We start from the raw sequence: 15,472 nt of genomic DNA on the forward strand, positions 1-15,472 counted from the left end.
AAAAGGCCTTTAAGTATCAACATGAAGCATTAAATATTGTTTGTTTAGTTGTGCCTGCAAAAGCACTGGGATGGCTCTATAATTAAGATATCACATGAGAAAGTACAACACTGCAACTTTAAATACAGGAGAAGAAGTTGACAAATGTATGATGAAAAACAAACCAAACAAAAAAAATCAGCAGAATCCAGTTGCTAATGAAATATCACTGCTGTCAGATTAGATACACAGTTCTCTCTCCGCGTTCCCATCAGTCGCACAGGCGTCCCCAGCCTCACAATGACACAATACGCCTTCATTTAATGCAGCTTCTCATCCTTTGCCCACTGACTATGTTAATTACAGCACAGGCTTGTATTTCAGACATCACAGACAGGGCTGCACTGCACAAAAGGGTTTAATAATTAAACATCAAAATATAACATAAGGGGGCAAGAGCCGCCTGGGTAAGCACAGGAGGGCGTAAGCCGCACCACCAAGGAGTGCGTCATAGACTTACATGTTTGACACAGTGCCAAAAGGGGCATCCTACATGTATGATGATGAAAGAGCAAAGTGTCTCAGGAGCAGCCAATGACCTCACATAAACCAGCACATAAATAATCCATGTGAAATCTGGCAAAGCTTGTGTAGAAACTGACTGGGTGAGGTTCTGTGGCTTCCCAGCGTTTCTTCAGAATACAACAGAGGCTCATAGCTGGAGAAACTGCAAGGTTCTCCATACCTTTGATGGGCTATAGAAGTGAATGAGCTAAAAAAATATATATAGCTCCCAGGTGTAGGAATAAAAAATGGAAGCAACAAAAAGGACAGTTGGGAAAAACGGAATGAAAACAAAAGACTATAGAAGGTGCTTATGATAAAAGTGATTTAAAACATGGCTGTGAATCAGAAACACAACCTGGATATAGAGGCAGTCAAACAGACCCTGCTCATACAGTGCAGGATCATGACTCCACATAGATCGTTACAGACCAGCCCATGGAAAGCCCCTGGAAGTAATCAATTAAAGTTTAAGGTCACTTGCAAAACAAAGAGGCAACTAGTGAAGTGACATTAAAAAGAGAAATGTTCTTGTCTGTTATTTTTAGTTCCGGGCTTGCTGCAGCATTTCATCGCAGCAGAGCCGCTTTACAATAAAAGCAGGTAAACAGCAGCAGTCAAGGGAAGAAAGACAAAAACAAGTACATCACACTTTGCGTCAATTAAATGCAACGGATGTGCGACTGCAGTAATGTGATATCACAAAGATGCAAATGAAATCCCATACTGAAAGATTTACCTAACCTTAAATTTTAAACCTCCAAACATAAATTTCAGAGCTGTTCATCTGATTATGTTTATCCTTATGACCATTATGTTATTGATTTAATATAACCTTAAAGAAAAAATAGCCACAAAAACAGTTTGGCGACTGATGATTTAACCGTATTCCTACAGACCAGCTTGTCTGCTTTTTCTTTGTTCGTTGGCTAAGCAGATTACAAACTTCATGAGTAAACAAAGATACTGTGGCTTCCGAATGCTTTTGCAGAATAACAAGAATGATAATAAGGTAAAACAAACAATGTAAGGCTGTGCTTTCTCCGTGGGGTTTCTCTCTCTGTTGTTTTAGTTTTACAAGCCAGATGAAGGAATACTCTATCAACTGCAACGGGGAAATCTTCCTACACTGAGCATAGATCCTAACGCTGCTCAGCTGTAAAAGTAAAGGTACCATTACATTTAATAATAGAAGAGGCTGCTGTGTGCAGGGACTGGCTGCCACAGCACACAGACCTCTGAGTGCACAGCCTCCCATAGCCAGCATAGTGACGGAGACAGAGGCACTCAACTGGAAGCGAGGAAGCGAAGGAAGGGAGGGCTGTACATGGACAGGAATGGAGAGATTTTGAGGTGAGAAAATGAAGGGAGTGAGGACACAAAAGGGAAAAGGGGATGGACAGAAAGATAAAAGGGAAAGGATGAGGAAAAGAAACTGCAAATGGAAGAAGCGGTGCAGCTGGAGAAATCCAGGATGGAGGAATTGAAGGATGAAAGTTTGCAAGGACCAGGTGTTAAGCTCACTGGCAAAAGAGAGGCTGATTTTAGAAACTAAAACTGGCACAATCATTTCATTTCAGGGACTGTCCTGTAGATGTTCCTCTATCAACTGAAGCAAGTCTATACTACAACAAAAACAGGAGTTATTAAAAGTATTCCTGTCAGCTTTTTGTTTTTCTTTAAATTGAGCCCTCTGGGTTTCTTGCTTTCTTGCCAAATGCATTAACACATTTATATAGGTCAGCAGATATGAAAGATATGAAAAGTTAGTCCTGGCGGCTTTTGTTGCTCAGGTGCTGGCTTATTCACTGAAGGCAAAGAGCCATGAAATAGACTGAAACACCAGTCAGCCCTGCAGAAACATAGATGCATCGTTAAAGAGCACGAGGCGTTCAATAAAAAACACACTGCAGCATTTTCAAACAGGCAAAACACATCTCGTAGCACTTTTCTTTATGATGTGTGTAAATTCAAAGGTATGATAGATGATCATCAGCCACGAGAAATCAATATGGCCCAAAGCCAATAACAGAGTTTAAAACGGGATACTGCTACCAAGGGAAAGTCATCTAATACTAAAATCGAACTCCAAGAAAGATACTGTAACACAACAAAAAGACAAAGTGATACCCCTTTCTCATTCTCCTCATATGTCACTAATAGAAAAAACATAGTGATGGAGTAAGTAAAATATACACAGTGAAGGTTGAGTTTCATCCCAAACAACATTCCCAACGAGAATTTAACACTGGATGCAATATGCAGTCAACAAGCAATGTGCCAAAAGAGGTGATGATGTGCAAAGAGATGCAGTCTATTACTCATGCTGGAGGGTCAAACAACACACACTCAGCGCTTTGCTGAGAAAAGAGGAAGTCCTGCAAGTCCCTGAGGGAAAAGTTGTCTCACGTTCACCAAAAATTGAGCAACAGCCTGCGTAGTTTAGACTGACAGATAATGTCACATAATGACACAACTCCACAATCTTTGTTGAGGTGCAGTTAATCACTGAAGGTCAAATGGTGTTGTGAAGTGGTTAAAAAAAAAAGGATTTTGAAATACAAATGCATTATGAAATAAAAATGAACAGCAATGAAACTCCCTGGTGGTGATAATAGACCTAATGATTTGAGTTTGTCATTTATTAAATAACTTCATATTGAAGTACATTTTGTACAATAAATGTTTTACTCTATTATTCATACTTTTCATAGTGTCTTATTTATTTGAAAAGTTTAATTTTTCCATAAAAATATAGTCCTATGAGTCTAACATTAAATTTTATTTAGAAATGCGAACTGTGAAGCACAACATGATTACTTTTGTCAAGATGTGACTTAAATTGCGAGACATAACCATAACAATGAGCTATAACCTGCCGAGGTGAGGCTAAGGTGAAATCCAATTTATCTTTTAATGACAAAGTGCAGCGAAAATAGCGAAATTAACCGTGTCATATAACTAAAGACGAATCCCAGCTTCAAAGGCCATGTCACAGGTCACCGCGCGAAAGGTCTACTTTAATTAAAATGGAGTCTCGTGGAACCAAACTTTTGGTCAACAAAGATGCATCAAACGCACGACAACAAACACTGCAGCCACGCAACAGCGATCAAATTATTTCAGTGACTTCATGCGTTGAGAGTGGAGAGTTTACTAATAATCACCCGCATCAGAATTAATCACCACAAACGTCTGTGTAGCTTTACCGCCCGCGCAAATAGTATCTAAACCAATGATCCCTGCACGGGACAGCGCATGAAAACTTAACCAGCTCCTGATCTTTGAATTCAGCTGCAACTACTGTTCACCTCTGCCACATAATGTCAGCCATCCTCCCTGAATAATTTAATGTTCACACCCCAAGGTGAAGCATGCAGAGAGTACAGTACCTTTGCTGTTGTTGTCTTCAGGCAGGCGGCTGGAAGTGAATGACTTTGTGATGCTGTGTACAGTGGTGATGAATGGATGCTGGGCTGCCTAGCAACCAAGCGACCAATGAAGTAAATGGAAGAAAATTAAGACTGAGAAAATAAGCAAAATTCATTAGATTTGTTAAACTGATTAAAGGTGAGTTTCAGTGCTAGACTGTGCTAATTCTGTTCATGATTCAGTAATCTGGAGGTTACTTAACTCACCGATTCCCACATAAAAATGTGATGTGTACAGTACAAGAGGGCTAACAAAAGATCAACACAAATCAATGTAAGATTGTATTCTTTATTTGTTGTATTTGTGCAACTGTAGCCAAATATTGCTCTTAAAATCCTTAACCTTAACCCTTTGACTGAGGCAAAAACCAGAGTGTCTGTCACTCTTGTACCACAGTATGTTTATCTGAATTGTACGGTCTCTGGACAGCAGCTAAGTCTACAGCACCCTCTAGTGAATTCACTGGGTAAGTGGGTCACTATATGGGACAGGATTGCTTTTCCCTGTGGAAGGAGTTGTGTAGCACCCTCTTGGCTAAAAAGAAACCCTGCTTTAATCAATCTCAAGTGTTCGCCAGGCCTAAAATATGAAATCCTATCAGTCACTGAGGAGAGCACAGCTTTCATCGTATGTGAGACATCTCCTCCAGAAAAGGTGTCTTCATGCAGCCCGTGCAAAGCTGATCCATCCACAGGGGAGCCTCGTGCTGCAGAGGTGTGCGGCGGGGGTAGAAAGTGTACGAGAGGTCATAATTCAAAAGACAGCTCAGGGAGGTCATGTAGATGTCTGAGAAACGACACAGGCGTCTGGAGAAGTAGGTGGGGTTGTGACACGTTCTGAAGATGCTGCCGAACTGAGGGTTGAAGAAGTTCTTTGTCATTGCCCTGGGACAGAAACATTTAGGGTAAACGTTAATATGATTTTAAATATGTGTGCATTCATGTACTTCAGATTGTCTAACAGGTAAAGTACAAACACCTCAGAGCTGTCTTTAAGTCCAGCGCTTCAATAAATGCACCACAGTGTATACGTGATCGAAGCAGGGACACTGGGTTCATTGGGAGGTGCTTAAGATTGACTGAAGGATTAAGACAAAGGCACTCACCTGAGTTCTTCTCTTTCTTTCTGCCATTCCTGAAAAACTTGTTTAGAGTCTAGGTCCCGATGTATCTAAGACAATAAAGAAAACAACATCAAGGCCTGCTACGCTGTAATAATACATAGAAGGAAAATCTGAATAAATAATAATTTGATCCTTAGTTTTAAGGTAAGAACACAGTTTTTACTGCATGTTTATGCTTTGTTCAATCAGTTTCACACAACCCAATCACAAGCCAACAAGGGCTTGCAAACAGAAGTTACATGGCCTCGGAGGGAGCTTGGTAAATGGACAATTTTTGGCATCCTGTTTTGTCAACATGTCATCATCCCAGCCGAGATCCCGATGACAAATTGCTGCAACTGAGCGTCAGTGCAGGCTGCGGTTTGGCGTCAGTTAATTTAGCAATCTGAGGTTTACCAAGCATGAGTAACTGCTGGCTTTGAAAGGTCAACATCTGTCTCCTTTAACCCTAAACACAGTTGGATTGGAGCTGGTTAAAGACTGTTCCATTTTTTTTTTGCTGTGTCATCATTGTTATTTGTTATGCCTGTGTGGGAAAATGGAGCAAAAGCTCCAAGCAATCCTGGGATTGACCTCTCACCTGCAGGCGTTCCATCAGGCCGGTTAGAGCCTGTAGCCAGGTGAGGTTCAGAGCATACCGGTCTGTGCTCACCACTTTGGTTTCCTGCTCCAGCTCAGGTACTATGGCTGCTGTACGCCAGCCGTGTCGCAACATCAGGTCCTGCAAGAATATGTGAAATTGCTTTGGTACAAAAAAAAAGCCTGTACAGTCAGTATGTTGATATATACTTAAGTAACCAGGTTACAGTCAACTTTCTCCAGTAAGTTGATTTCATAAGAGAAACCTGATATTCTCAGATAGATTTCCATGCATACAGGTAACCAAGTTTCTAATCAGCATTTATACAGTATCTGTATTTAAGAACAAGACAGCAGCAACATATTTCCTGAGGCGGGGTGCATAACCAGTCAAACAAAGGGCATTTTACATTTCATTAATTTTGGGGCATTACATCTTATTACTGCACTGCATGTGGACTATAACTGTATTTCTGGTCTATTATATTTTTTGTCTATTTATTGTATATGAAGATTTATATGAATTTAAACCTCATTTTATTTTATTTTAACTGATTTTATTTGCATTTCTTTATTGTGTCTGTGCTGTACAGATACAGATGCCTTGCCTTGCTGCTCTTTCTGATTAGACACACAAGAGTAATTCAAGTATCTATACATTTTAAGGCTGTTGATGTGTTCATATACCTTCTTTACAGTAATCCATGTCTTTCATTCGACATTTCTGAAACAATAACAGACAGTCTGTACTGCCATCTGGTGTTAAAAGTTTCACTCTGCAGCTCCCTCTGGCCCCACCCAAATGCAACAATGGAAATTTTCAGAATTGTGCAACTGGAGGAGACGGTGTACATCTGGCAGTGTGTGCATCAGACTCAGCAAAAGTAAAGTGCATTAAATACATGGAAAAGCCATTCGAAACGCAACTCCACCAGCTAATTATAATGTGGGTCCTTGAGGCAGTGATTCATCAGTGTTGACATCACCAAGCTGTGACACTTACAGCCAAGTCACTGTAAAGATGGTCTCCAAAGTAAAGAACCTTTGACCCTCGCCAGCCTGTCAGTCGGAGAAAGTCAAACAGGTTTCCCTGCAACACAAAAGAAAACCACAAGCCACCAGCTATTCTCTTTAATCATTAAGACTCAGAATACAACAAGTAAAAACACGCAACAGTTCTAACATGTAAAAACATGGCTGTTAAACAGAGAGAGATTAAAAAGCCTCATCATGATTAGAGGACCAGGAGATGGCTCAAACATAAGGAAAAATTTAGTTTTCGGAGGAGTAAGACAGTAGCCTAAACTAATACAGACCTGTTTGTAGATCTGTCCTTTGTCCAGACTTTTTATCTTTTCCCATCGAAGGTCTCCATTACCATCCAAGCGTCTGAACGGTCTGTAAGAGTAACAATTTTGAAGGATGTTGCAGCGCTCGCTCCCCAAACCAAGAAGCTGATGTGAATGTATCAAGTCTGATGTGATTGTTGAGCTCTACTAAATTTTTTTTTATTCAAACTAATCTCTGAATGAGATGAATGATATGTGCTCACTTGATACAATCGGTGAAGAAGTGAGGTTTGTCTGCCTGTACAATGACAACATCGAAGAACTCTCTCCAGTTTTTTCCCACCATGTGTATCATTCCTTTATCCCTGCGAAAAAAAAAAAACACTTTGGTAAAACAGACTGCAACTGCTCTGACTCAAAACTTATTATGAGTCAGAGTGGACTTGCGAAGACGTGGGCCTCAGACAGATAACACTTACACAAAGCTGAAAGGGCTGTTGGTGATGAGGAATAGCTTCTTTCCATGACTGACCAATCGGTGCAAAACAGCATCTGTCTCCTCTCCTCTCAGAATGAACTTATCTATAAAGAAAAAGAACGAAATGTTAGAAGCAAGCAGGCATCACGGTCACGTTGCTGTATGTGAGGCAATATTCTGAATTGACACAGCAACAAAAAATTGATTTCTCACCCAGATCTTGCATGACCCACTTGTACATGTAGCCTTTCAGGTGAACCATGCCGATTGCTTCCTGGGTATTAAAGGGGTGTTAGATAGAAGGAACGGTTTTTCATAACAGATCTGTGTTATTCAACAGTTTCGTGGCACTTGGCCTAATCCAGCATGAGTATTTTCTGCTGAGAGGCAGCTCAGAGCTTAAGTCAGTCAAGCATAAGTGGTCCACTATGTGAAAATGCTTCAGATCCTGACATTTTGCATGTTTTTTTTTAATCAATATGTTTTATATTATGATGAAGCAAAGGACACGCTGTAGGTTTCCATAACTGCAGGAGGAGAGGCAGTTATTGTTCTTTGTTCTAGCCATAAGAGTCCACTGCAAACTTTAAACCGAGCTCACCGAATTCCCAAGCCTCCTGCTGAAGAAGCACGGTATGTGAAAACTTTAAATAAACTAGTTCTGTGTGTTTCTCCGTATGAGCCAAAGGGTGGGGACAGAACTGAAAACATAAGAATGTAACATTAAGAGTGTGAGAGTCACGGGGAATACTCACAGAGACGTCTTTGAAGAGGTGAATTGGATCATATTCAATGTCATTGGTGATGAAAAAATCATTTGCCACAGCCAAGAGAGTCATCTCAGGGATGGAGAAGATGTCCATGAACTGCTTCACCTTTGGTCCCTGTGACAGGAAATATATTTCAATGCTTGATAATTACTCCTGCTTGTCTACGACGGGATGCCATAAATGTTTTGTAAAATTTATTGTGTTTCTGTGCTCTTTTGAATGACTTCTTAATCACATTGAAAAACCATTTTCGCTACAACCTATACCCACTAAGAAGCTGCCGTGACAACAGAGCCAAATCTCCAACTGAGATTAGCACCACACGAAAACTATTTTGGACAGGACTGTTTCCAGGAGGATTAGAAGATGGAGAGGCACTCTTCCTGCTGCAGGAATGCACTTCAAAAACCTGGTGGACCAGAAACTAATATATTTAAATAATCAGACCCCAAACTGCCCCTAATTAGGAAACAGGTCAGATTAACCTTTGGGAATGTCAGACTCAATAGAGATTTATACATGTTGTGATTGACTGAGTACAACTTGTAAAAAAAAAATCGCAACATACAATAAATTAGTTTGTGGGACACAGAGTTCTCACGGCGAGCTTTTTAGGGACGGAAACACTGCCTTCAAGCTGAGTCATGACGACAATGGAACAAATGAGATTACAAAATTCACAACCAGGACTTATGTAATAATAAAGCCACACAAAGCCTGACACTTGAAATCTCCGTGGACAGTGACAGATTTAATCCTGAACTACATCCCTGTTTCAGAGTGGCCAGATGAGATTATAACAGATGTGCTGAACCCGCAGTGTTAAGAAGGGCTTTCTCATCTGTGCCAAACCAAACACATGTTTCACAGAACAGAAGTATTCAGAAAATATCTGAGAGCAGAGCAATAACTGTGATAAATGTCAGGCAGCTCTCTCCACCGAACTTTAGTTTAAAGTGATAACACTCAAAGCCATGGATATTTGAAGTATGTGACTGTAAACTACAATAACATTTTTTTTCTCTGAAAAAACAAAAACACCCTCCTGACCTTTCCATAAAAGCCACTGTCCTGCTGCAGCGGGACATGGTAAGTCCCTCCAAAGAGCTGAAGGACCTCCTCATCTGGCACTGGGCTCAGGCCTCTGGGAACATCAAACACAAATGAATGCACTAGAGTTTAGAAACACATTATCAGACAACGCAAATAGTGATTTTGCTTTCAATAGCAGCGACGTAGATAAAGAAACTGAACATATAAAATGAATGTGGAATATATGGATCAAACCCAGCAGTTACAATTTATGGTCATGACTGTTTGCTAAATAGCATTTCAGCATTGCCAACTAGATTCCTGAGCAACACAACATCAGCCTCTTACCGATACACCGTTCCTGGCTGAATGTAATGGAAGGCATCTATCTTCATCAGAAGACCCTGTGCAGGAGTTTCAGGAGATTGTCAGTATCTGTACACTCCTCTTCCTGCAGTGGGACAACTGTGATTTAAAAGATTTTACCTTTTGGATGTCATAGTGAAGACCCCGAGCTGCAAAGTTGGGAATATAATCATATTTGCGGATGCCTTCAGGGTACTGTCAAGCAGGAGGACAAAAATGGATGAATTCACCTCAATCTAAAATCAGCCATAATGGCAATATATTTGATGAAACTACTGTACAACGCACCTTGAAGTGTTCAATGAGGAAACTTCTTGCTGTATTGTAGATCATTGTGTTGAGTGCATTTGAGTACAGAGCCAGGGTGTAGTCATAGTCAAAGCCGTAGATGTCCACTTCAGCCAGGTTGACCTCATTGTTAGCGTAGATGGCGGAGGAGTTCAGGGTCTTGCACGCACCTGGTGGGATCAGGTCTGATCCAGGGAGAACAGATGGGAAATCCTCATTCAAATGAAATGATTAAAAGTAAAATACAGATCAAATCAAATCAGAGACACCAGTGACTCAGCAAGAGACCAAAACTTTCATTTCAGGGAGGGCAGGATTGGGCCATTCACATTAACTGACTCATATTTTGATGTAAAAAGGTTCAGCAATATTCTCTTTTACCATGAAAACTGCTGATCGTGCAGAGAGGAAAGAAGTAACTGTACTGCTGTTTTCAATCCACTGAAGCTGGCAAGCTCACCGGAGGTTGCGTAATGAGTGCTAACATGTCAACTGACTCTTTACTGAACTAAGTCGATCCAAAAAGAACATTCTGTACAGTCCTTATTAAAAATCAACGGCATTTCATTTAATGTATTGCTGAATGGCAGCAGAGCAGCTATTACCACTTGTATTAGAGGTTCTATTAATTATCTATTTTGTCAGTTTTACTAGCCTCTGTTTTGGGACAACAGTCACGCAGCTAACACATGGTCACTGAATAAACAAACAGTCTAAAATCTCTGCCTGAAACAGTCTGTAACACCCTGGCCGGAATATGTGCACAGGACAGTGGGCCATGGCCTTCTGTCCTGGGACAGTTCAATGAGGGCTGCAGCTGGGCAGCAGACATGCCTATACCAGCCCTGAGGCTAGTTTTCCCCTCCAGCAGCTCTACTGCTGGAAATGCCTCTCTTTCCATGCTGAGTCACATTTCAAAAGTTGATATCTACGAAGTGACGAGTCTGACTGGAAGTGCACGATCAGCGTGGTTTAAAACCCATTAGGCGGAGAATTTGTGCTTTGCACTCAGGCGGTCAGTGAGAGAAAAAAACTTTTATACGAAGATTAGAAAAAGAAATGCAGTGAAAAATATGTATAATAATGTGCAACAAACTGCAGCTAAGCACTTTCTGAATCTTTCCATCAACTTAAAGATTACAGATTAAGAGTTTACAATAAAAAAGTATTTTGAACACATGGGTTTTTCTACTACACTAAAAGAAGTAGGACCCTACGGACAGAATAACAACAACTCTGAAAAGTAAACATTTTGATTACAGCTTTGCAGTGTTATCTGTTAAACAAGCAAACTGGTTCCGTTTAGCTTCCTGGCGTTCTGTAGTTTGATCAGACTCCATGTTCCAAAAAAAAACCCCATGTATTTTTCAGGCTACATTTTCTTGTTATTTCTATCTTCGGCCATAAGTAGCCTGCTAGCCAAAACACCAAACTCCTCAACTTTCTAGCAAATGTGGATGGCATGACATGCAATGATATCAAGTTAGTGAACTGGCCTGCTCTGATTTTTTTCCACCAATTGTTGGCTACGATATTCAAATAACATACAAAACGTGTCCTCTGAGCTAATGTTTACCGTTAGCTAACGTTAGTTTGGGCTGTTTCGATGCGACACCGAAGAACTTCGGGAGAACAAACGAACAAACTTCTTCTTGACTTTTTAATTTACTTGTCATTGCATTTTTTTTTAAAGAATAAAATAATAGAATTCTTCAAACTTAAATCCCAAAATGCTTTCGATAATGAACATTAAAACCAACCAGCGTTAATGTGCCATCTGTCCGATTTGGCTACTTAGAAAGAGGATGATCACAATCCCCAGATGAACAAAATGTTTTCACTAACGGCTAAACATCGTTTATGCTGGGAACCGGGAGACCTGGTGACGTGGATGGTCACATATATATATATATATATAGAGAGAGAGAGAGAGAGAGAGAGAAGAGAGTTGGGGGCACTAGTGGACAAAAGGAGGGGGATGGTGTTGGGGGGTGTCCTGCTTACCGTGAACCAGCCGTTTCATGTCACTGTAACGAGCCCACAGGTAGGACCGCTGGTCCACCGGAGCTGCCGTTGAGGTGTAAGACCGTCTCCTTACACCAGTAACGCCTGGAGCGCCCGCCGGCTCCTTGGGTCGCTTCTTATCCCCAGTCGTACATGTGTGAGGCGGCTCGCTGGGTGATGGCACGTCGCCACTCGGCCTGTCCGAGTCCGAGCCGCAACTTTGTTCTATTGTTTTTTCGCGGCCCTGCTTTCTTCCCCCAGACGCCCTGCATGTGGTAGAAAGTCTGTTCACTTTAGGGGATCTCGCTACCGGAGGAGTCCTGTTCCCCGTGGTCCACAGTGTGCGGGTCAACGCTGCGCCTGCTGTTTTTAAGGACATTTTTTAACGCGCAGTATAAACAGATTTAAACGCTGCAGCCGCCGCAGGCTGGTTTTAAGCGAGCTGATGAAAACATGCCCTCGCCTTCGCTATGGCCACGCCCCGCGGAACCATGCCCCGTGGTTCAGAGGGGAGGGTCTGTAGTCCCTGCCAGTGGCGGTTCTACATTGAACTACTCCCTGGGCGACTCCCCCTCCAAGCCCCCCCCCCCCCCCCCCCCCCTCCAAAAAGAAGACATTTAACACAAACAGCCATGTTTTAGCAATATTTATATTATAACAATCTCCATCTCCAACATTGCCCAAACAGTTTAGAAATTAAAGTTATCAGAAATTAAATAAATATACTCTATATACATAAAAGTGGCAAAAATATACACAATCACACATAACAACAGCAGAGAATAACAAGAATATAAAATAAAAACAATATAATTTTATTATTTTAGAATAATAAAGAAAATAAAAGAATAATATACAAATAAAATATAGAATAAATATTCTGAAAAGCACAAATCCTTCATCCTTTTTTTTTTCAATGTATCCGGTGGCAGTCCTACATTGAATTACTCCCTGGGCAAGACCCCCTCTATTGTACTAAGAACAGCAAACAAAACCTGACCTTTCTGGCCTTCCTTGATGGAAAATCATCAATAACGTCATCATACCAAATCTGCTTCCCTATTGAGTGATTGATACTGATGACAGCAAGGCCAGTGAGCCGTTCCTGAGACATGATTGACCTTAGGTACGACTTGATCAACTTTAGCCTTGAAAAGCTCCTCTCTGCATGAGCCACAGTGACTGGCAGAGTAAGTGCAATCCTGAGAGCAGGATTATCAGAAAAACAAAACCGTGCAGGAATTATAGGCCTGTATTTATAATATGAATGAAATGTGCATTATTTGGAAGAAAGTCGAGGTGACTTTAGCCCACTAATTCCATTAGAGTATTGCTCTATACAGTGGACTCCCCCCCTTCCCTTGTCCATTCCATTTGGGAGAGACCCAGAGGTGAACTGTCCCCCGCGCCCCCCTCCTCTTTCCCTTCTTCACACAGCTTCTGAAAACAGCACCTTCTCAGCAAGCAAGGGCACCTTCAGCTGCAGGGGGCGCCAATTTGCCAATTCCCCATACAGTAATATGATAGATAATAGAAATTTATTATCAAATTTATTTATTTTTTCCACGTGGTTATGCTGCCCCCCATGTGATGCCGCCCTGGGCGGCTGCTCAGTTCGCCCGTGCCAAAAACCACCACTGGATGTATCTGTGTTTTGTGATACTAAGTTTAGGACTGTTAATTCTGTACCCAAAGCCATCCTTTGTACAAAACTTCCACACAAGTTGTAACACAAAATAAGGATTACACCTTGTGGTCATTTAGAACAGATGTCCCCTAGGGTGAACTGACATCTGTAACTGCTGATCTGGAAATGCCTTAGATGTCCTGTGAGTGAACCCATTTGATTGATTGATTTGATTTGATTGTCCTGAGTGCTTACAGTAGATGTGATCAAAGACATCCTTTGCACCCCAGCATGCATGTATAAAAGTGGCGCCCTGACTCAGGGGGTGTCTGGGTTGGGAGAGTGTGGGAGCCGCCCATGACTCAGGAGAGTGGCTGATCGAGGCTCTGTTGAAGCTTCGACACCTGATAAAAAAAAAAAAAGATTCATTATCGGAGGCTTGACATGTGCTTGAATAGGACATCTAGTGGTTAATAAAATGAAGTGCAATCAAGATGTGTCATTTATTGGTTCATGGATTGAACCAAGAGGGTTCCAGGTTCAAACCCCGGTCTGGGCCCTTCTGGGTTAATTGGTGTGAGTGTGTGCGTGTGTGGTTGTCTGTCTGCGTGTCAGCCCTGCGATTGACTGGCGACCAGTCCAGGGTCCCCGCCTCTCGCCCATAGGCAGCTGGGATAGGCTCCAGTTCCCCCGCGACCCTGACAGAAGATTAAGCGGTAGAAAATGAATGAATGAATGATTGTTTGGGATTTGATTTGCCATGCACATTCTTGTTCGACTACACTACATGTTTGTATGGTTTCAAGCTGACACAATAAAATACAAATATTAAATATATTTGACCTCCTGAGACCCGGCAATTCATTTTTGTCCTCTGTGGGGGGCACAAGTCCGAGACCCCTAGGTCAAAATATCATTTATAGAATCTGTCTCAATCGTACTGTCCTTTTAAGTGGACACGCTGAGCTTTCTTGTGATACCTCAGTTGTGAGGTTGTGGCCAACACAGCAAATGATAAATAAATCATTGATTTTTTGCAGATATGTTTCTGTTTTTTTATTTAATATCAAAGTCTTGACTTCAATTTGGTAATATTTTTTTTAAAGGCACAATAATTTTAACTCGTTCAAAACACATTTTTGATTCAATGTCCTTTGTAGTGGACATCAGGACTTACTAACCCCAATTTTTAATACATTAGGGAGCAGAGGGCTCACCTTCACCGTTATTGATTAGCCAGAATTGCAGGATTAAACCCTCACATTGTTTTCATATTTTGTTGTAAATGTTTGAGAATAGAGGTTAGATTTTGAGTGATACTCAAAATATAAATGCATTAAAGCAAATTTGTTTCGATGCAGTTAGTTAACTGCTTTTGTTTAAACGCAATTTATGTCTGCTTTTTTTTTTTTTTTCTTTTTTTTTGTAAACTCTTGTGAAAGATGGCTCTTGTACCCTTGAACAGGTTGCAGATTTTATTAGCTGTATCTTTAGATTAGATCATTATCTGCAGTGGATTTTTTTAAATTTAACAAATTGCTGAGAAATATTTGCACAAGATTAGTCATGTCCAGACCTATGACACTTTAATTGTTTCAAACTGGGAATTCTGTTATTAGTCAAACTGCTCAGCTGAGTCAGCTAAACATCCATACTCAACTTAAGTTTATTTAAAATGTGGGCCAAAATTAATTATGCATGCTGCATAAAGCTAGCAGTTGGACTACAGGGTTTTATTTATTTTGTCTCATTTTCCTCCCTACTCGGAAAAAACCCCCCCCAAAAAACAAAAAAAAAAACATCCAAGATTTCAGAATGAGTGCTAACCATGCCATACCTGCTGTATAATCCCTTATAACTAACTGAAAGCATCATGTAATTCTGTGCTACTCATCACAACTGCTATGTTTTAACTCAAAAGACCACAATCAATATACATTG

General features: G+C 40.9%; 1 protein-coding gene across 1 annotated transcript; it reads right to left on the minus strand.

Annotated features, from left to right (window-relative positions):
- Window positions 1–4,226: 4,226 nt before the first annotated feature.
- On the minus strand, window positions 4,227–12,367 carry nt5dc2 (5'-nucleotidase domain containing 2). Its single transcript, XM_041064986.1, has 14 exons — window positions 11,905–12,367; window positions 9,901–10,085; window positions 9,733–9,807; window positions 9,595–9,650; window positions 9,265–9,358; window positions 8,200–8,328; window positions 7,658–7,718; window positions 7,446–7,548; window positions 7,230–7,331; window positions 6,994–7,075; window positions 6,681–6,767; window positions 5,679–5,819; window positions 5,081–5,145; window positions 4,227–4,859 (listed from the first exon to the last, which is right to left on the minus strand). Exons 1-14 carry the CDS (start codon window positions 12,281–12,283, stop codon window positions 4,598–4,600), a joined length of 1,821 nt encoding a protein of 606 aa, XP_040920920.1. The 5' UTR covers window positions 12,284–12,367; the 3' UTR covers window positions 4,227–4,597.
- Window positions 12,368–15,472: the final 3,105 nt, after the last annotated feature.

The sequence above is a fragment of the Toxotes jaculatrix genome, chromosome 2, assembly GCF_017976425.1.
Source record: "Toxotes jaculatrix isolate fToxJac2 chromosome 2, fToxJac2.pri, whole genome shotgun sequence".
Classification (NCBI taxonomy): Eukaryota; Metazoa; Chordata; class Actinopteri; family Toxotidae; genus Toxotes; species Toxotes jaculatrix.